The sequence below is a fragment of the Melanostigma gelatinosum genome, assembly GCF_949748355.1.
Source record: "Melanostigma gelatinosum genome assembly, chromosome: 11".
In the NCBI taxonomy this organism is placed as follows: Eukaryota; Metazoa; Chordata; class Actinopteri; order Perciformes; family Zoarcidae; genus Melanostigma; species Melanostigma gelatinosum.
In genome coordinates, this window is record NC_136644.1 from 9,969,589 (window position 1) to 9,992,117 (window position 22,529).

Genomic DNA, 22,529 nt, shown 5'->3' on the forward strand with positions numbered 1-22,529 from the left:
ATGCCAACAATATCACATACATGTGTTCTATTCAAGTTCAAATTCAACCGAGCTCTATCTTGAAGTGATTTGGATCTAGATTGGTCCCAGCCTCTAAAATGTTGTTCTGCTTCTAACACGAAGCACGGGCGTCATTGAAGGGAGCTCAAATGGAGTACTGAGTTGGTCATCATTTGAATCCGTCATGAAATGACGAGTCAGTGTAAAGGCAGCGAGATGAAGAACGTTAGGAGGTAGCAGTTTGTGTTTGTGTGGTTAATTAAGTTATTGGCCGACTCAGAAGTGTCCAGAAGAACGCTGGCCATAATTCCAGAGCCCCAGAACCACGATCTCCTTCTCTCACATGGTTTGATGATTCGGTTTAGTTGCTCCTGCGACTACTGACTAATTTCTGTCCGAAATGTATTTGTTTGGTGACAGATAAATAATGCAATTATATTAGTATGATATGTTGGATCAATTAGCAGTTTCAGAAAAAAAATGTATGTTGCGGGAAGTGTCTCATATACTGGTAACAAAGAAACAGTCCGGATGCACTCGACCACAGGCCTGGATTGGTTTAGCATAGTAAGGCCTGTGATGCATGTGTCAGTGTCGGGATGTCATTCTGTTAGGCTAAAGTACCCTCGGCTAGTCTGGGAAAAATACATTAAAAATACAGATCAACGACAGTAGTTTGCTTGTTTATATTACTAGCAGCAGCCTATGCTTTATCAAGCCTAATAAGCTGTAACTAAGGGCTTTAATCATGGTTAATAAATACTGTACTAATGCCTTATAGATGAGTTTATCTTTAAAGCGTCATAACTGGATTGCAGCAGTTCTTCATAAATCCATCACTAAGTTTGTGTGTAAAGTTTATTCTACAGTAACTGCCAGCCACTTAAAAAACAAATGATTTACTAAATCAGGTTGCACATTAAAACGTGTCTTGGCTAGTTAAGACCTTAGCGGTGTGTAAATTGGTTGATAGGCAACACCTGTAGTAGTACTGTCCAATCAGGAGCTGTCAATTATGTAAACAGGGAGTCGCTGTAGCATCACAAGCTCGGTCTTAACTTCTGAAACGATATCCAAAACTTAACTGCCAGTCCTTTGTTGACATGGATGCATGCGTATAGAAATGTGGTCCGCTCTGAAGTTAGCAGTATTCATGCAGAACGAGTCGGAAATATTTGATCATGCTAAACTAGTTGATGTCATTCAGTATACCGTCTTGTAATATGGGGTATGTTACATTCTATTTGGGAAGTATAATTGAAACTCTCCACAGTTCACATCATTATTGAGCAGCATTTCGATCCGGTGTCGGGTCAGACGTGTCGTCCAAATCCCATTCACCCTTTATTCCGTCATCTAAACCGCTCGTATGTTAGCAAGCTAACGTTACTTTTGTCAGTTAACTAAGCAGCAGTTAGTGGCAACATCTGTAATATTTCATCTTTAAATAAGAACTAGTTTGTGTGGCAAACCTGCGATGTGTAAATCTCCATTTGGTAAACCAACCCGGTCTCACGGCAGTTTGTAAAATTGTCATGAATTCTAAACGATTGATTCGTACACATGGACATGAATTTAACTTTTTTTTTTGTGTTGCTCAGCACAACTTCGGTTTAGGAAAAAGATCATGGTTGGGCTTAAAATAAGTACGTTAAACTTAAGTTAAGGTTAAGTTTAGGAAAAGACACCACAAAACAACAACACTGGGACACAAACACCGGTCTCGAACAAGTCGCTGGTCGTGTCCATTTCTGATGTCTTCTTCGCTTCAGGATCAATGCTCTTTGATCTCTGACATTCTGGACCAAAAAAAACATGAAGAAGAAGACTCTCATGCACACGTATGAATGGATTAGCAATATTCATAATACCGGGAGGTCAATTTGTGGACCCAAATATGTTCTTATTAATATCTTATAACTGATAACATTAGTAAATGATTAACACGAATAAGCCATTCGTTGGAATGTGTAAGTCCTTTATGGAGGGGGCTTTATTAGACCATGTCCACCTACAATCCACAAACAGGTGATATCTATCAGCAGGTCAGAAAGATAACCAGACTGGTTGACGGTATTATGCCACCTGAACTCACTGCTGCTGCCACACGATGGCACAAGCTAACAGACTCGCCCCGTCTGGGGTTTGACACGTTTCCTGTGACCTGTTGTCAGTCAGTCGTCATTGTACATTTGTGTGTTTTACTTCTATGTTTCGGTCACTTCATCTTTTACTCACTTCACACAACACCAGTGTTTTGGCTGTTTTTAGTTGGCTTTGAGTCAACACAACTGGGGGACTTCACTTCAGATGAAGATACCCTGATACCCTTGAGCATGGCAAGCTTTTCATATCCAACTTCATGACAGGAATGATTCTCGTGGGTTTGTACTGAGGACAACGAATGTTTTAGAAGAAGCACAAAGGCAATGTTTTGTTTTCATCCAGAGGGAAATAGCGTTCAGATGGATTTATCTGTTCTGTATCTGATGGAGATGAATTATATGATCTTAATGACTGCAGATTATTAAAAAGACTTTTTGTTTTCTTTCTCTTGTTTTGGGGTTGTGACTAATTAAACTGAAGTTGATCGAAATCCAAACAGTCTGAATCATCATTTACACATTGAAGTGCTGCTCGTTTAACAGCATGGAGGACGAAATAGACATTGAGGAAATTTTGCATTTATTGGGGTTAATACAAATCAATTTAAAGGAGCTGTATTTAACTTTCTTAACGTGCATATAGTGTCTATGCAAAGATGTTCAGGACTCTCTGTGTGTTGCTATCGGAGCCTCTCCTTGCTCGTTCACATAGCCGGGCTGGCCATGCTCATGCTTTTAGTCAGTGTAAAATTCCTGGTGGGGGTCCCGTCTACCCCGACCAAGGAGAGGCATTCAAAAATGCTCACAATCTCAGATCTTGCAGCTTTTAATAAATGATTTGTATGGATATATTATAAAATATCCATCACGGTGCTAACCCGTGTCTTGTATGAGACGGTTATATGAGTTTCAGCAGTTGTATCTTTTATTCAATGCTATGCCGGCACGATAGATCTGTAGACCTGGTTGTCGTCAGGCCTCTTACTATTTCTACATTAGGACAAGTAGAACCATGATTAGAAATTAGGATAAATGGAAACTGTAGGAGAAAAATGTATATGTGTGCCATTATATTCCTTGCTTAGTTTAGTTCATGGTTTTGCTCATATATCATTATAATCTTGCAAACATATTCCTTGTTCATGTATCAGTATAATCATGCAAACATATTCTTCGGGGTTAGTGATAGTTCATGTATCTTACAGACAGCCGCACATTCATAGAGCTAGGAGGGGACACGTAATCTCATAACAACATCCAACTTCAGTAGTGCCACCATCGCTGTGTCCCAAGGGAACAAACGGCCCTTTGTGCATACGCTGTTGCGTCAGCTTGACCATAGAGACTCTGGTACATGGAGTCGTTAAAACTTAGAGGGTTGACCGGCACAAAGCCGGGGACGGATGGAAGCTTAAGGTAACTTCATTTAAAGTACACCCATGCACAAAGAATTGATAAGGTAAAAGATGGTGAAAGTAAATTGATAAGGTGAAGATGTAGACATTATGTCCACATGACAAGCGCATAAAGATGTGTTAATGTAAAGATAAAGTCATGTCACCATAACGGGATTCCAAAGGTTTGGTAATGTAAATAGAAAGATAGTGAAAGATAGTGATGTCACCATAACAAGATTCTAAAGAATTGATGAAACATAAAGATATGGACGTTATGACTTCATAACGAAGTTTCTAGAGAAGGAGATCAGAGGAAGTTAGGCCCAAACGCCAGGGGTACATCCGAATAAGGCTTCATTAGCAGAGAAATTATATGTCTCATGTGACCAGATGTCTCAAAAGCCCCCAATGTACCGGGGCTGAGAGTGGATCGTTAATCCTAAATGTATAACACAATGAACGAGATGACTGTCTCGAACATTGGGAGTGGGTGGGTGAAAAGAGGGGGGCCGATCATAAAAAGTGGGAACAAGGGTATAAAGGAAGGAACATTTCTTTGTTTGTCAGTTGATTCCGGACAACTCGGTTCACTTGTACTCTGTGGGATGCAAATAAACCTGCGTGAACTGAAGAAACTCCAATCGCTCTCTTGTGTTCTGTGGTTGTTCGTTACCGAGTTCCCCTTCGTTAGAATCCTGTGGTATCTCACCACCAGTCGGATAGCAACCAGTAAGTATGAAGTTCAATTTAAAGTTAAAGTCCAAGAAGTTGATCATAGACATAGAAAAAAACACAACAAAACATAATCCAAGCACTCCAAAATATTGGTTAGCCAATTGTGAGTTGCATTCATTCAATCACACCTCTGCCCTCATCAGTGTCCCTCATCGTGGCAAGCGGCTTCCGTGCTTTACATTCATTCCACCTCAAGCAGCTCAACTCTCAGGGTGGAGCCATGAATCAGCGTGTTTCATCCGAACTGTCCTCTCACTCGGATAAAAGCCGTCAGGCTATTTAATTAGTTTCAAAGCGGTGTCCAAACTCTAACATTGTTTCTCTTTCTGTATCCCCTGTTGGCCTGTGAAACTTTCACAGTAAATTGTAGAATAGGCTCTTTTCACAGCAACCATTTTGACATGTCATTGCAGGGTAACGTTACGTGTGTGTTGTCACAGGAGCAACATTAACACCAGATCAAACTCATTTCAGTGTTGAACGTCAGTCCATTGTGGTCCATTGTCTTAGCTTCATTACTTCACCTGATCAGCTCGTCACACAGGCACGTCTGTTGCTTTAACTGTATGGTATTGTTGTATTCGCTTTTTGCAAAGACTTGCACTGATATGTTAACATGTGTGAGGCACATGCAAACCTACAGTTGCACACCCAAAGCTTCTTTTAAGTCTGTTTATCCTGGATGTCAGAACGTTCCAGAAGTGTTTGCTCTCTAACTAACGAGTAGTAACTACCTTAATAAATCATGAATTAGTATTAATTGCAGTATTAATATGTGTTCATAAAGCATATATTAACATAGTCCCTAACCATTATATGTAAATGCATGAATAATGTACATCTAAATAAGTTATTCATCATTTACTAACACTTTATGAATTATCTTATTAATCATCTACTACTCCTTAATAATTGGTTTGTAAAATATATAATACTTCATTTACAAATGGGAAATCCATCATTTATAAAGTATGAAAACACAATCATGAAAGACATATTAGACCAGCTTATTAATCAAGAATAAAACATTTATAACTGTTGTTATGAACTGCATACTAATGCATTATTAATGTAGGAACAATGCTTTATAAATGATGAATTAAGTGTTTACTCATACTAATGCTTCATAGTGTGAGTTATTATAAAGTGTTGTCTCTTACCGTTGCTCACAAAGTGCACCAGATTGATGCATTTAACTTTAAAATGTTTAGCAGACTAAATAGTAAATGGACACTCTGTTAGAGCTGTTAGATATTGTATGTAAAAGGATATCAACGATAAATACTCAACTAAATATGTATCAGTCACCGCTGCACACCCATCATTTCCCAGGGTTATTACCTGGGTGCTATGTGCTGGTTGTGAACAGCCTCCTCCCCATGAGAAAATACCGTGCCGAGCAGAGAAGAGGGGGAGGTAAAAGTCTGCGGGACTTTTGGTGTCTTTACGACTCCGTAAACCAGAGGCGGAGGATGACAGAAAACGAGAGTGACGGGGGTAATGAAGTAGAGCGCTGATGAGTCAGGAGAAGAAGATATTTCACTTGTAACAGAACCAGGAGATGATGTGTTCTCAAATCAGAATAGAAATGACTCCTTCATTCCTTCACTCAAAGTTCTTCACAATGAGTAGCACATTTTGGAAACTTGTTATCCTGCAGTAGCAGAAGCATTGCACCATGCACACAACTCTTATTCTACAAGCTTCGAAATCTAGAGTACAATAGAACTTTTCATTCTATTGAATACACACACACACACACACACACACACACACACACACACACACACACACACACACACACACACACACAAAGCATACAACATGCTTTGAGAATGGTTACAGCTGATGGACTAAAGAATTTCTGTTAAGTTTGCAATATGCAAATATATATATGTATAATATATTTCAAACTTATCATCCCTAATTTCTTGTATTTATTCTTGCTGTCCATTGTGACTTTCAGTCTGATGGCAGCAACTGAAATGGTTGAGAGGATGGGTGGGGTTATTGAATCTGAATCAGAAACGGTTTATTGCCAAGTATGTAACACGGAATTTGGCTTGGTGATTGGTGCGTGACAATAAAGAAATTCAAATTGCACCTCTAGAGCATTTTAAAATGACAGAATCTTATGATCTGTTCAACACTTTAAGGTCCCAACTCAAAACTGTGGTCACACATCTCTCCATCAGAGACCTTTCGGTGTCGGATCATAAAAGTGCATCTTGTTTGACACTGTGGTTCAGACTGTGGAGACAAATTACAAAATGAAGGTGTATTTGTGTGTTATTAAGGAGCACAAAGCAGGATCATTCATTCCTCTCTTTAAAAGTATATTATTCGGATGCAAATGACCTCACAAATGCTTTTGATACAATATGCCTGTTCACTCTGGACAAGGACCTCTAAAAACTCAGCTGAACAATAAAACCCTCTGGATGAACAGAGACACTCTGACTCTTCAAAGACTAATGTCCCCATTTTGTGCCTCCTCGATTCCTCGCTCTGTTATGACGCGTGGAACCACAGGGAACAGGACTCAAATGCACAAGAGCAGGAGAGGGTGCAGGAAAACAGTCTTTACTTGTCAAAACAGGTTCGGTGCACAGGACAAAAACGAGGTCAGGAAAAAAACAGGCAGAGATCACAAAACCCATGAAGATGAGAAAATCGCTGGACACAGAGAACGAAGACGAACTGGCACAGAGACAGGCGAACACAGGGTTTAAATAGACTGGGGAGGTGTAGGTGATGAGACACAGGTGCATCCAATCAGGGGCACACATGAACAAAAAAAGTTCCTTTTTGGTTCATACGTTGTAGTTATCTATGAAGATCAAAATTTCTACCCTTCACAGTTTGTGTAGCTCCTCCCAAGGCTCTGTTCTAACCACATTTCACCTGATATTAGTTCTGTTTATACTGAATGTAGGTTACATCCAATTCAACTGATATTACCCAGAAATGGTGAGGAAACAGCTGCTGACGGAAAATTATTAGATAAATGACAACATTCTCACACATTCAGCAATACATATACATATATATATATTTATTTATTAAATATATATATATATTAAATATATATATATATTTATATAATTTATTGTTTTTTGCCTTTAAACTTACTTTTACAAGATGGCCTACACCTAACAATGTTTACCATTGTCGCATCACTTCGTATTTCACTTTTTATGGTGTTTTATTTGACAAATTTTACATATTAAAATTGTTCTTGTTTTAATACGTGCATTGGCACCTACGTATATTTTGCACTTTTATCTGTTTCGAATTCAATAGTTTTTTCTTTTATTGGCATTCATTTTTCATTTATTCAGTATTATATTTGGATCACTTCTGATATTTGCATCTTATTTGTTTTTGTGGTTAATACCTTTATTCAAATTTCACATATTTTTGATGAGCTTTTTGATGATGTTATTTTTTATATTGTTGTTGTGTTGTACACTTTACTAAAGGTATTGCAATTTCTTTAAGTTAAAGCTGTAAAAAGTGGATTTCTCTTATGTGGGACAGAAGAAGCACTTTGAGAGCATTTGTCTGCATTGATTATTAAAATACATTAGGATACAACAAAAGTTTTAACATTGTTTTTTTATACTGTAAATAATATCTCAATTAAGATAACATAAATATGAAGTCCGTGACACAAAATGAAAAACAAAAGCAATAAAATGATCAAAAACTATTTGGTCATTATATATATATATATAAAATATATTTGAACAAATGTGACAATGCACAAATGCCCTTATGATTAAGAACGTATTTAGATGTACATTATCTATCCATTTATATATATATCTATATATATATAGATTTAGATATGCACTAATGGTTAGGGACCATGTTAATATATGCTTTATAAACGCGTATTAATACTGCAATTCATGATTAATTCATGATTAATTAAGGTCGTCACTACTCGTTAGTTAAGTGTTTTGCGTGAGCTCATCTAAAGTGAGGACTATCTCTGCCAAAGCATTTATAAATGACATTGAAAGGCCAGCACTCAAAACTCTCAATTTTTCAACAGAAAAGGCAAACAGACACAACACAAAGTGATCAAGAACATATCAATATTTATTGCAAGATGCAAACAATATACTGTTAAATACAAACCTCGCAAGCATTCATTCATGTAAGAAAACAAACAAACAAAGATATTCTCCTTCAGGAGAACATGGCTGCATATAACACATTTGTAAATGTACAACTAGAGCTAACCAGGAGCTTTGCATATTAGTTTACATTTACTTATTTCATGATTCATTTCATACCAAGCATATCGATCTCATTCACTCCACTCATATGAACAGATAAATGATCATCTAACATTGTCGTGATCGTACAGTTAGCCATCTGTCACCTGGATTGCTCCATTTACAACGGAGGTGAGGCGTTAGCGTGCGCCTGTCTCAGGACCTCTAGTGCCAGCTGGCAGGCTAGCTAGATACTCATCCTCCATAATGTGGACGTGCCAGCAAACTAAGAAACAAACAGACGGCCATTGGAGGCCCGTCAGCAGTCATTCTTTCTGGCCCGGGTCCGCGTGCCCTTTCAACTTAGGTCGGAGTTTTCCATCGCGTAAGTGCACTTCTGTACCAGTTCCTGAGCGAAACGTTTGTCCCACGTTGATGACGTATGAAGTGGTCTTTTCCTTTGTCCGTCTCACATTGATGACGTATTGAAAGCGGGATTTCGCTCGATTTCACTTATTTCGCTTATTGCAAACAATGAGCAAATTCGGCCAGCTGCCATCGGGACATGCAGCTGAAGAAAAGTGCGAACAGTGGAGATCGCTATGCTTGGTTAAAATGAACAAGTAAATAAGTAAATGTAAACTAATATGCAAAGCTCCTGGTTAGCTCCAGTTGTACATTTACAAATGTTTTGTATCCAGCCATGTTCTCCTGAAGGAGAATGTCTTTGTTTGCTTCTTACATGAATTAATGGATGAGAGGTTTGTATTTAACAGTATATTGTTTGCATCTTGCAATAAATATTGATGTGTTCTTGATCACTTTGTGTTGTGTCTATTTGCCTTTTCTGTTAAAAAACTATGGGTTTTGAGGCACTGCTGGCCTTTCAATGTCATTTATAAATGCTTTGTAAGGCATGAATAGTCCTCACTTTAGATGAGCTCACACAAAACACTTCACGAACGAGTAGTAACTACCTCAATTAATCATGAATTAATCATGAATTGCAGTATTAATACGCGTTTATAAAGCATATATTAACATAGTCCCTAACCATAAATTATTAGATATATATATAATGCATGAATAATGTACATCTAAATACGTTCTTATTCATTTACTAACACTTTATAAAGGATGTTATTAATCATCTACAACTCCTTAATAATTGGTTTGTAATATATATAATACTTTAATACTTTACAAATGGGGAATCCATCATTTATAAAGTATGAAAACACAATAAGACATAATAGACCAGCTTATTAATCAAGAATAAAACATTTATAACTGTTGTTATGAATAGCATACTAATGAGTGTTCATGTAGGAGCAATGCTTTATAAATGATGAATTAAGTGTTTACTCATACTCAACTAATGCTTCATAGTGTGTAGTTATTATAAAGTGTTACCAAAGTGAATTTAGTTGAGAGTCACATAACTCTTCCCTTCACCTCTTCCTCCTACCTCTTCCTCCTTCCTCGCTTCTTATCATCATTTCTTATTTTCCCCACCCCTCTCTGCCTCTCTTCTGCAAGCTTCCTTTGAAGAGAGGAAATCTGCACTTTTGCACAAGCAGCAGCAGCGGCAGGCCGGGGATGAAGTGATTCACTGTATGGAGAGAGAGAGAGAGAGAGAGAGAGAGAGAGAGAGAGAGAGAGAGAGAGGGGTTGAGGAGTTTTACACCTCTGCACCGTTTCCTTTCTCGTCTGTTTTTCTGTTGTTGGCGTTTTGATCTCATTCTTCTCGTCTGTTCTCCTCCTGTCCGTCTGTCTGTCTGTCCTCTTCCTCTACTTGTTCATTGTTACTGTGATGGATCTCAGGACTGTTGTGACCTTCTCAACTCTTTTACTCATCGTTGCTGGTAAGTGCACATTTCTTTTGGGACATATAGAATATTGGAAAATAGAAGAACTGAGCAAATGAACTGGTTTGGTATAATGTTTGCTTTAACCCTCTGAGATGGGGTATTACCAGGCCTGACCTGAACTGAAATTTAACACAATATTAAAGTGTAAAACTAGCAGCAGGAGGCTACCACAAAGACAAAAACGTGTACACAAATAATTCCGATGCATCCTGAACACAATGAGACAAACATGAGGAAAAACAACAAGCGAAATGTGTGACCATTTTCACGTGGAGAACCTTCCATTTTGTGACGAAGATCTTTCCCAGATTGTCAAAATGTCGCAACATAACAGCAGCTTTAATGTGTGTCTCCTAGTTGCCAACTTGTGCAAAATTCCTGATAAATAGCCATTTGTGTGTGCTGATGCTAGCCTATGAATAGCCTAATGCTAGCCTAACACCAGGCCAACGCAAGCCTAGCGGTAGCCTCAGAGCTGCTGTTGGTTGACTTTCATGTTGATTATGTCGTAAAATGTGTTCCCATCTGTGGCTCCCAGTTCGACTGACTAATGTCCCGTTTGGTTGTAAAGTTACCTGAAGAAATATAATGACATCTAAATATAGTATGAGTTTGATTCATAGACCCTGGTGCTCAGTTACAGAAATGTTGTAAAGGTGACGTGTGCTGTTCTCTGTAACTATTCACAACAAATGTTTGATAAATCAACTCAACGTGAAGTCAAGCTGAAAAAAACCGTCGGCTTTTTGCTTTTTTTCTACTGTACAGACGCAAGGATCATGTTGTCCTGACTTTCCGTCTCTTTAGTGTTGAATTTATTTACCAGTCAGACTGTCAGAGGCCTCTCAGTCTGGTTCAACAGGGAAACCTCAATGTGCAGCTTGTCTTCCAGCTTAAACTTGTACATTCCACCTCAGTGAGTGGACCTTTCCTAACGCAGACATTTGGGCTTGTCAATCACCAGGTGGGACTGAGTTACTCACGGGTGCATTCCATTTAGGTGCTCTTGTACCAATGCCGTGGCGTTGTACAGGGTGGCTACCATTTACGTTTTTTGACACCTGTTCTTTTCAGGTCAAACTGTCTGCTGTGAAAAAAGGTCTTTCAACTCAGTAAAACGTTATTTGGAGCGTGAATTACTAATTTGTGCGCATGCTTTGATGCACTGCATCAAATGTGTGCCAGTGCGCCTTTCAGCTCGATGACTTTGTGACATAAAAGCTGTGACCCTATTGTCTGCCAGACAATCATGGAGACATGGATAAAATGAAATGCTGTCCGCATGAACCTCTGTGCTGCATTATGACCTGTTATCATAATCAAAGTAGCCCTCCTGGATAATTCATCATCTCACCGTTTCCTAAAACAACATGTTCCAACCAACGCTGTTCTGTTTTTCCTAACACCGTGCTTCCTACTGTGTTTCTGCTCAAACGGCCGGTATGGGCCCCTTGGTGCAGTAGTCATCAGCTGCTACGAGTGGGACGCTGAAGGCATTACTGACTCACTGTGACAGCATTATGAAAGAACATACTAATGATAATAGTGTAATACACCAAGAGGACTTAGATAAAGTCAGTCTCTCATTATTTACTAGTACTACTTTAATATTAACTGGAATGAACCGATGTTGTTTGTTTGATGATTAAATCATTTAATCTGCTTATAAAGCATTAGAATTGAGTATTGAGCGGTAAATTGAAACCCAAACACTGGCTGGTGAGACAACTAGAGTTCCTATGGAACATTATTGTCGCAAAATGTTTGCAAATGTGTGTTTAGAGTTGTGTAACTGTATCTGTGTGTGTGTAATCAGATTTGTAAATGTGTAAAACTCTCCGAATCTGTTAGCAAAACAACAAAATTAACAAAACTGTAAATGCGTACGTTAATATCATTGGCTCTGTCCGCACTGTGCCTCACTAGATAAGCAGCTTCCATTCCACTAGTCAGTCAGTAGCTATGTACGCATTTACAGATTTGCCAACACAAATTATTTTTTTTACAAATCTCAATGCACTTGGTAATCAGAATATTTTTTTTACACATTTACAAATCTGCTACTCACACACACTGATTTGTAGATTCCTGTCGACATTCACAAATCTCAGTATGCATTTAGAGATTATTGTACACATTCGCAAATTTGATTACGCATTCACGGACTGAGATAAAGTTATACAACTCCCCACACACATTTGCAAATAGTTTTGCTACAATAACGGCCTCATAATATCCAGATTACTGTGTCAGGCCAAACATTTACTTTTAAACAACTCTGTTTGGTGTAAATGCACAACTACAGTAAGACACCGCTGACAAAATCAAACTTGTGGCCTGTGGACCGGGACTTAAACCACCACACCCAAATTGTCAAATATCTACTTTAGAAAATCCACGACCACACACATATATTTGATATCTAATACGTTTTTGGGATAAATTTGTTTTTGATTAATTCTCATTGACAGTTCCAGATTCATCAAGATTGTCACTTCACTAAAAAAATCCTCTTTAGGGTAGAAACAAAAAACTCAACCCTTTGGAGCATATATATATATATATATATATATACATTATATATACAGTATGTATATTGATAATATCCATATATACATATATATCCATTGGATATATATATATGTATATATAGTACTTATGAAGTATCACATACAGTATGTTCATATACGGACCTGGAATCAGTAGAATTAATGCTGGTGGGATCCGGAGGCAGCAACATTAAACTCATGGGTGGAAAATAACAATTACTTTAAGCAGTTAGCCTACTTTTCAGATTCAGATATTACATAAAAAAACGTGATCAGTTTCTAAAATTTACACATTTGAATTGTTTCATAATATATATTGTTATATTGCCCAACCAATTGCATCTATATAATAATATAATCATTTATTTATCATATAATGTACTGTGTTATAATATACAGGGGTCATTCTGCTGCATTATGAGACTTTTACTTTTGATACTCGTAATACTAATGTACATTTGTAATTTCAAGTTCATATTTTGAATGCATATTTCGTAAGGGAAGATTTTGACTTTTGGTAGATTTCTTTTAATGAAGTAAGGTAGCTCAGTATATCGGCCACCACTGGTAACACACTTAAAGGTTATAGACGTTTTTTCATATTGTGTAAACCTATTTAACCCTGCAAAAATGCAGAAGCACCGAGTGCACTGAGTTACAAAGTAAGTAAAGAAAACGCATCAAAATAAATGAAGTTTGTTCAATGTTGAAATGAAGTACAGCCTTAACGACTGCTGACCACTCCTAGAGTATAGTAAGAAAGAAAAAAGAACCAACTCTCAAAACTCAAACTTTGAACTACTTTCAGTGAATTTTAAACTTTAAAAATAAGTTTGTTCCCAATTGAAAGAAACTGCAAGACATTTTCAGATTAACCTGGAGTGGTATCTAGCCATGCAGATAGTTTCGGTTCTGTTTGCAGAAGCTTTGAAATCCACGCCACTGAAACTTGTGCCGCCACCCCAACACAGCGGAGCTGAATAGAAACAGGTTCGTGGGGTTCAGAGCATTAAAAGTGACATTTCAGAGGAAAAAAAACATTTCTGACTGTTTTTATATAGAACCAGTTTTGGTAGAAAATAGTTCCAACCAAATATCTACATCTCTACAAACCACGATGGGTAAATTTGAAAATTTGTGAACTGGGTCAATTTGATATATTATGAATTTTATATTGTTTTGTGTTGTTTAATTTACAATTCTGATTAAGTGAAAAATTCAAATGTTTTCTACGTCAGCATGTGTATACATTCAGTAAACATTCAGTATAGCGTAGCATAGAAGTGCTAACGCTAGTTAATGACTCTGCTAATGTTTGCTCCACTAACGTTTTAGAAACGTATATGTCCTTCAACCTCTCCGGCAAGTATTACGCAACGTTTCACCACAACAAGCTCCAAATCCACTAAACCAGCCTGATCATGAAGAACATCTGAAAACAATGAATGAGTCTACGGAGACCATTGTTGTCATTGGATAGTTCTTGAACCCTGATCAGAGCTGGCTGGTGTAAAGTTATGATTGGCTGGTTCATTTCAGGACTGCATTGATATAAAATCTGATGATTTCAACAAGACAAGTTCAAATATAAATAACATACACATCCGTAATATAATAAAATAATGGGCATAACATTAAAAAGTTGAGACATGTTGGGAATAAAATGATGTGCTTACATTTAACTCGATCGCTACTTGAGATCTGTTGGCTGTTTCAGACTCCATGTTCAAATGAGGGGAGTGATTAAGATATCACTGTCTCTCAATCAGAGTTGGCATCTTGTCCTACCAATAGCTGTTATGTTGTTTCATAAAACAGCTCTCCGTGGCATCAGCTGGTACGTGCACAAATACATGCATGCTGACACACGCACACACAAACATTTTATAGGTCAGGCATTCACAGAACTATTTCTTCTGCTCAAGAACATGAAATTAGATATAAACTGCAGTAACACTGTAAGTAAGCTGAAGTAAGTTTGTCGTTGTTGTTTTTTTTAAAGATGCCTCCTGGTGTGCAGTGCTGTGTGAGTCTACAGGACTTATAGTAAAGCTGACTATCACATATAAGCCTTCTGTCAGCGCCAAGCCTGTTAGTTACTGCTGAAGATGGAAGTCTTTAAAAACACCTCACAAATATATAGTTTCATTTTTACAAAAGGCTACGTAATTCCCTAAAACAGCTGGTCACTGTAGCTCTAAGCAAATGTTACTTAAACATGAGGAAATAGTGTATTTGCTGGGGACTATATTCAGCGACATTTGATGCGAGGGAGTATTTGTGGCAGCAGGACGGTGTGGGATTGAGTCTAAATAGTCTACAGTCAGTGTGTTCATGGTGATGAGGTAACATGTCACACAACATGTGCAACAGTGTGGCTCATTGATGTGTTTTAATCCTTTTGGACAACAGTTGAGCTTTATGGCACAAATGAGATATATCTGGGTTTAATACACACACACACACACACACACACACACACACACACACGCTGCTACAATGTTTCAGGCGTCACACTCCAGGCAGAGACCACAAACTTAAAACTATTTCATTATTTGAAGAGTATTGTAGCAGCCGGTTGTATATCCAAAAGTGAAAAGAAAATGGAAAATAATTTATGAGAATAATTGCACATAATTAGAAATATAAAAGTAACAATGATGCACATAGCTTCTTTACTTATTTGAAGGTATCCTACTTTATATGAACTGCTTTGGTCTGGTAATGTTTGAAGCAAACTGCACAAATTAAAAGACATAATCAGTAAACATAATATAATAATACTTCCCTTACGTTTATGGCCCATATATGGACCCCGTCGTACGGACCAATATGCTAAAGGGACAATTTGGGGTTCAGTATGGCCCATTTGTGCTGGTGTCAACAAATGAACCCAGCAGGTTTGAACATCCAGTGGAGTAGGATCGAGAATTTCATTAATTTAATTTTTACGTAATAGTGGGCCAGAACAGAGTGATACTCCTCTTAGTGTGAAAGGATATTTTGAAACAGTGTGTTGAACTGTGTTCCACTAACAGTTACTTGTCTTCCAGGATCAAACCAAACAAGTGCTCCAAACCTGTCTCCAAAGACTCAATCTCCCAATCAGACCACCAGCACCAGCAGGGACTATTCTAGCCCCAATACCACTCCAGCAACCACTGCTGGCCCTATCTCCAACCCCATCAGCTCTGCACCTGCCCTGGGTCTCCTCACAATCACATGGAGGAGTAAATGTGAAGGAGAAGTTACCCTGATCCTCTTCAACTCCTCCTTGGCTGTTTGTCAAGGCAGTGCAACGAACATCCAGAGTCTTTTGAGAAATGTGTGTAAAAACCAGGAAGGTTGTAAAGACACACTGAACTGGGGCAAAGGCAGAGCCACACCGAATGGCTGTGACATCACAGAGAGTGGAGCAGTGAAGAAGACCGGGTGTGAGCCACTGACGGTCAAATGCACAGGTTGGTCTACTGTCTGTGTGCTGGTCTTTGGATGTGTGTGTAAGTGAACTAATGTCCTCATGTGGGCTGACCATTTATACTACGCAGCCTTTAGGAGGCTAACACGATGCAGTGCATAACGACAGGAGATGAGGTATCTAAACATACACTCCCTCATTTTGTCATATAAAGCTATTGTACGGTAAATGGTAAAGGGTAAATGGACTGTACTTGTATAGAGCTTCTCTAGTCTTCCGACCACTCAAAGCGCTTTAACATAACATGTCATTCACCCATTCACACCCATTCATACACTGATGACAGGGGCTATTATGCAAGGTGCCACCTGCCCATCAGGACTATCGAACATTCATACCCTCACACACCGATAGCACAGCCTACGAGAGCAATTTGGGGTTAAGTGTCTTGCCCAAGGACACATCGACATGGACTAAAATACTTGAGGAACCGGACATCCGGGATGAGGACCGCTGTGATGGACATGAGTCTGCTGGCTCAGCTCCCTCCATAGCAGGTGCTCTTCCTGGCTCTACTTCCTCCCAGTTGGGAACACTAAATGCCGATGATGATAATAAGGAATATGGAACTTAGCAGCAGTGGATTTTTCCTTGTCTGTATTATTTGCCCGCAGCTGAGGCACCTTTTCAGGACCTGCCGGGCATCATAAAAATTATGGTAGATCTGAGAGACATCGTGATTTGAGTAGAGCAACCTGCAACTGCAAAGATATATCTACCAACAGGAGCCGCCGGCCAAATGTCATTGGCCGTGGTCTTGCTTCCCATAGCTCCGGCTCTTCTTAAAGGTGGCTTTTTCCTATCCAGTAAAACTAAAAGTGCTGGGTCCTTCACCAGAGTCCACAATGACACAGGGTTTCCCACAGTCCCACCACTGGAAAAAAGCATCCATCCTCTTCCTGAAGGCCACTTTCTTTGGCAGGCGTAGCCCCACACACCGCCATCTCATCAGGACCAGGTGACCTCACTGAAAATAACATCTCCCTGTTTTCCTCCACTATCTCCGCTATGGCTACTCAGCCCGGGGATAGCCACGCCCCCAGATCAAGCTGCTCTTGATCTACATAATCTACATAACTATGTCACCAGGGGACTATAATCCCATACAAGGGCTGGGTAACTGCATTGAACAAATCAACAACTGGATGTGCCAGAATTTTCTTCAATTAAACAAAGATAAAACAGAAGTAATTGTTTTTGGTACCAAGGACGAACAATTGAAAATCACCGCTCAGCTTCAGTCACTGATGTTAAAACCCACAAACCAAGCCAGAAATCTAGGTGTAGTTATGGATTCAGACCTCAACCTGAACAGCCATATCAAGACAATTACAAAATCAGCCTACTATCACCTGAAGAATATATCAAGGATTAGAGGACTTATGTCTCAACAGGATTTGGAAAAACTTGTCCATGCATTTATCTTCAGCAGACTGGACTACTGTAACAGTGTGTTTACAGGTCTCTGTAAAAAGTCCGTCAGAACGCTGCAGCTCGAGTCCTCACTAAGACCAGGAGGGTGGATCATATCACCCCAGTTCTGAGGTCTTTGCACTGGCTTCCTGTCCAACAAAGAATTGACTTTGTTGACTGGTTTACAAAGCACTGAATGGTTTAGGGCCAAAATACATCTCTGATCTGCTGCTACCTTATGAACCATCCCGACCCCTCAGGTCGTCTGGGACCGGTCTACTATCTGTTCCCAGAGTCAGAACTAAACATGGAGAAGCAGCATTCAGTTTTTCTGCTCCACATATCTGGAACAAAGTCCCAGAAAGCTGCAGGTCTGCTGAGACCCTCAGCTCCTTTAAATCAAGATTGAAGACCTTTCTGTTTGCTGCTGCCTTTAATTGAACCACATTCAATTAATATATTAATCAATTTCCTGCATTTCTGCATTTTACTACTGAATTTTATTTCTTACACTGTTTCTTTAATTGTTTTTAAATCTCCTTTTCTTTTGCCTTATGTTTTGATGCTTTTAATGGTTTTATGTGAAGCACTTTGAATTACCTTGTTGTTGAAATGTGCTATACAAATAAACTTGCCTTGCCTTGCCTTGCTCTTGACGGGCCGACTGTGTTCCAAACAGAACGTGAGACTCGGTTGAGAGAGCGACTGTCACAGTGACATGGCTGCCAATTCTCAGGCTTTGACTGAGGGACTCATGTAATTGACTCGTTTCACATGCTCTCCCATCAAACCTCCATTTTCTCACGCAGTGAAAACAAATTTTAAACTTAAACAGTATATCTATAAGTGGATAGGTACAGGCACACAACAGGTTACGTGCACGGTCATATTAATGTTGAGAATAAACGGCCCTCAAAAATTTTAACTCAATATAATCTGCAGGATAAACAGTGTCAAACAGTAACAAGCTCAGCTGTTGTGTGAAACTGAAAAGAAAACACCTTGTAAAAGGCCCCCTATTGGAATAGTGGTGAAAACACAGAGCTCCAAAGTGTCCCACGTTTATGTGTGTTTGTGTTTTTGTGTGTGTGTGTGTCCAGTTGAGGAAGTCCTCCAGGATGTACAGGGGCAGCTGCAGGCCTACAAAGTGGTGACAGCTTTACTCTGCTGCGTGCTGCTGGTCCTGTTACTGATCCGCTTCACCAGACCCACCGTCAAAGCCCTGCAGAAGAGAGGTGAGTACACACTCACACACACACACACACACACACACACACACACACACACACACACACACACACAGATGCATATGCATAGGCTATATGTTTGTATGTAATCAGTACTTACTGACCTGAAAACTCTGATGTTTTCAGATTAAGACTCGTCAGATTAAAGATTATGTCCAAGAAGGGAATGTTGATTTAAATCCAAAGGATTCTGTCAGACTGGGGTGGGTCTTCAGATTCTCATTCAAATGTTGCTAAATACTGATGCATAGTGTATGAAAGGACGCCCCGCCCACCTCAAAACAAAGTGCACAGAAAATAAAATAAAAACAGGAATCTCTCATGTTAAGTCCCAATTTATTGTAACTTTGACAGATGTTCATATTGAAACCCAGCACTGATAGTAAGACGCTGATTAACTACGGTACATACATTTTCAGGGCCTTGAAGGGCGTCTTCACAACAAGTCTCTGCAGTACAAAACACGAGTCCCCTGGAGCCCATTGTTAATGATGACTACAACTTTCAGACTTTCAAACAATGTACAGCTAACAGTTCTTTGCCACGGCAGTAGTTACATACATGTTCAGTGGTGTGGTTGCTGTGTTTTCAGTATCAGAAAGGAGGCAGAATCGCTGGATCGGACCAACACAGAGTCACAGTGGTGAGTCACACACACACACACACACACACACACACACACACACACACACACACACACACACACACACACACACACACACACACACACACTTAAGGGCTACTGAGGTAAAGTATGATTTGTTCATGTAGCAACATACCAACATGAACTCACACACAGTCTTAAAGGAATAGTTGTTTTTAAGTAGAACAGATCACTGCTGGGTGACTTCAGAGGCGTGGTTAGGCTCTGCCTCTAGATCCCCATCCCGGCCTTTGATGTAGCCTGCACTGCCGCTAGGGAAGACGATGAATTCCTTGGCTTCTCCCCCGCTTCCCTGATATGTCTTTACCTGACTAGCTCCCTTGAAACACCTTTGGCTTGGGCTGTGTCCATAGCTTGAGAGATAGACAACCGCTGTAACCATTAACACAATTAATCCTCTGTCCATCAATGATGACAGTGGCTGGAGCAATTGGGCTGTGTTGGACCCTTAGAGTCCTTCTGCTGTGTGGATTTGTTTTCTTCTGCTCCTGTCCTCGATGTCCGCTTGCTTTAGCCAGTGTGGCCTCGTGGATGGCAAGCATTTTCAGTGTTGTTCTCAACATTAGACCACGTGTTACCCATCTTTTCCTGTGTCCTTTCCCATCTGTTGAATTTGGTCAAAGTGATTCAAGGTAGCAGCGTTCTCCAGCCTCCGTCTCACATTGTCCCCTCGTTTTCAATCTATCACTAATAGATGAAGATTTTTTACTCAATTCAGCCATTGCTTCTTGAGTAAAAAGAAGAAGCCGTCAGAGTGGCAACAGGTTAAATTCAGCAAAATTATTAAATTAACAAAAGTAAAAAGACTTGGTTGAGCTCATTCAATCCGTGTTGCCATCTTGCCCAGCCAATCACGTGACTCTTCCATTTTCAAATGTTCTTACGATCAACATTGTATTGTGTGTGTTTATCTATTATTCCTCTGTGCCATAGAGACAACACATCAACAGGAACATATCACCCGGTTGCACTGGCTGACATGTTCCTTCATTACTATGAACACACACACCGTTCATTTTTACTCATCCAACATACACCGTCCTGCTGCCACAAATACTCACTAGAGCACCAAATGTGGATAAATCTGCTGATAAAAATAGTCCACAATGCACAAAGCACTATTTCCTCATGTTTGTTTAGTAAAAACTAGTGACCAGCTCTTAGGAAATGACGTGGAGTCTTTTTTTTTTGTGAAAGATTAACATCTTCAGTCAGAACCAATTGGGATTGGGGCTGAGATCCACAGACAGGAACTATTAAGAGAAGGAGTAACAGATTGTTGGTTTGGGTCTGCGCAAGATATTTGTTGACAATAAGAACAATATAGAACAACACCAAATGTATACTTTTAAAGTTAGTCTCTCATCTCTTTATGTCTCTGTTTAGTGTCTTATCATCGAGGAAAAACTGCAGTTAAAATCAATGACGAAGAGAAGAGACTGTCCTACCCTGGTAACACACACACACACACACACACACACGCACACACACACACACATTAGAATGTGAAACCAACAAAGTGAGCTCACTCTCCTCCAGTAGTAATTACATTGGTTTAAATCTGACTACTTTTCCTGTGTATTGTCAAATCAGCTCTGGAGCGACTCGCAGTCAGTGACAGCAGAGAGCCGTCATCCAACAGGAACAGTGATTATAACTTCTGACACGTATCCTCTTCTTGCATCATCATCATCATCATCATCATTTGTGGACTAAAAATACGTTTTTGCATTTGACTACCGGTATTTCTGGATTTGTTTGTAATTGGAATTGCTGAGTATTCAAGATCATGTAAAGTTGATCATTCACCTCTTGATATACCTGCATTGGCTGCCCCACATACTAAAACTTCAGTTCTAACAAGTTTTTACAACCATCCATGTATAGTATCGTATCTAAACTCAATTTAGCAGCCTTTTTTAATGAATGACACCTGAACAAGTTCAATCATCCCCACCGAAGTTATATTCAGATGAGAAAATTGAATGGAATCGTTTTGGGGTTATTAGAAGGTGTATTTTTTACTTTTAGCGCGGCTAGTTGTTTCCTCATTCTTCCAGTCTTTGTGCTGAGCTAATCTACACACAACCTGGACCGAGTTTCCAATTACATTAAATAAACTCTCTGAGTATATTGATTCAAGAAAACCTGATTCACTGACATTGTAACATAAGTTTTGTTTGTGATTTTTGACAATGATTGTGAACTTTTTCTTTTCAGTAAAATTATCAAAGTTGTGTTTCACCTGATTTGTTGTCTTAGAAGTAGGTGAATGGAAAATGTTGTAGACTTTGGGCTGAAACACAGAGAGGAGGAGGAGGAGAGAGTGAGAGACGAAGGTGGTTACTAAGTGCAGAAATGTGGTTTCCTCTGCCGTTGATACAGCTTCCTGTTTGTGTTATTTCTGTCGTTCCAAATCTCTTTTCTTCCTTCACTCGTTCTCTTTCTTGTTGTCTCCTCGTGTTTCTTTTAATGCCACCTCATTCTTTTCATTTGTTTCCTGTCTTCTCTTTTGTCTTCATCATTTTTGTGTCCTGTGTGATGAAGTCAGGGTTGAGGTTGTTTGTTCATTCATAATCATCCTCAAACATCTCAGCTATCATTGAGTGGATTTCAACAAAACTTGAAAATGGTCAATTTTTTTATGTAGAAGAAGTGAGATTCTCACTCATGCTGAACATAGTCTGGCTGGTTTGTTTGGCCACATTGTTCATTTTGTCTGTCTATCAGCTGTCAGACAGTACTAGTGGTCACTGCCTGCATGTCTGTTTAGAGTCAGTTGAAATGAGGATTGCAATTTGTGACATTAACTTTACATTAACTTACAATCAGGGACACTACCTG

The 22,529-nt window shown here is 39.2% G+C and overlaps 2 protein-coding genes across 3 annotated transcripts in view; both read left to right on the plus strand.

Moving 5' to 3' along the window:
* Window positions 1-2,517, plus strand: part of vps37c (VPS37C subunit of ESCRT-I) — a 10,137-nt gene extending 7,620 nt beyond the window's left edge. For both annotated transcript variants that reach the window (XM_079279029.1, XM_079279030.1), the window contains exon 5: window positions 1-2,517. This exon is cut by the window's left edge and continues 3,141 nt beyond it. The gene's annotated coding sequence lies outside the window, so the exon portion shown is untranslated.
* Window positions 2,518-10,233: 7,716 nt separating this feature from the next.
* On the plus strand, window positions 10,234-21,922 carry cd5 (CD5 molecule). Its single transcript, XM_079279435.1, has 6 exons — window positions 10,234-10,328; window positions 15,937-16,344; window positions 18,875-19,009; window positions 19,614-19,664; window positions 21,072-21,137; window positions 21,279-21,922. Exons 1-6 carry the CDS (start codon window positions 10,277-10,279, stop codon window positions 21,347-21,349), a joined length of 783 nt encoding a protein of 260 aa, XP_079135561.1. The 5' UTR covers window positions 10,234-10,276; the 3' UTR covers window positions 21,350-21,922.
* The last annotated feature ends 607 nt before the right edge of the window (window positions 21,923-22,529 follow it).

Coding starts and splice junctions, on each gene's coding strand:
- cd5 (XM_079279435.1), top strand. CDS start 10,277: ATGGATCTCAGGACTGTTGTGACCTTCTCAACTCTTTTACTCATCGTT. Junction 16,345..18,874: donor ACTGACGGTCAAATGCACAG/GTTGGTCTACTG, acceptor GTGTGTGTCCAG/TTGAGGAAGTCCTCCAGGAT. Junction 19,665..21,071: donor ACCAACACAGAGTCACAGTG/GTGAGTCACACA, acceptor GTCTCTGTTTAG/TGTCTTATCATCGAGGAAAA.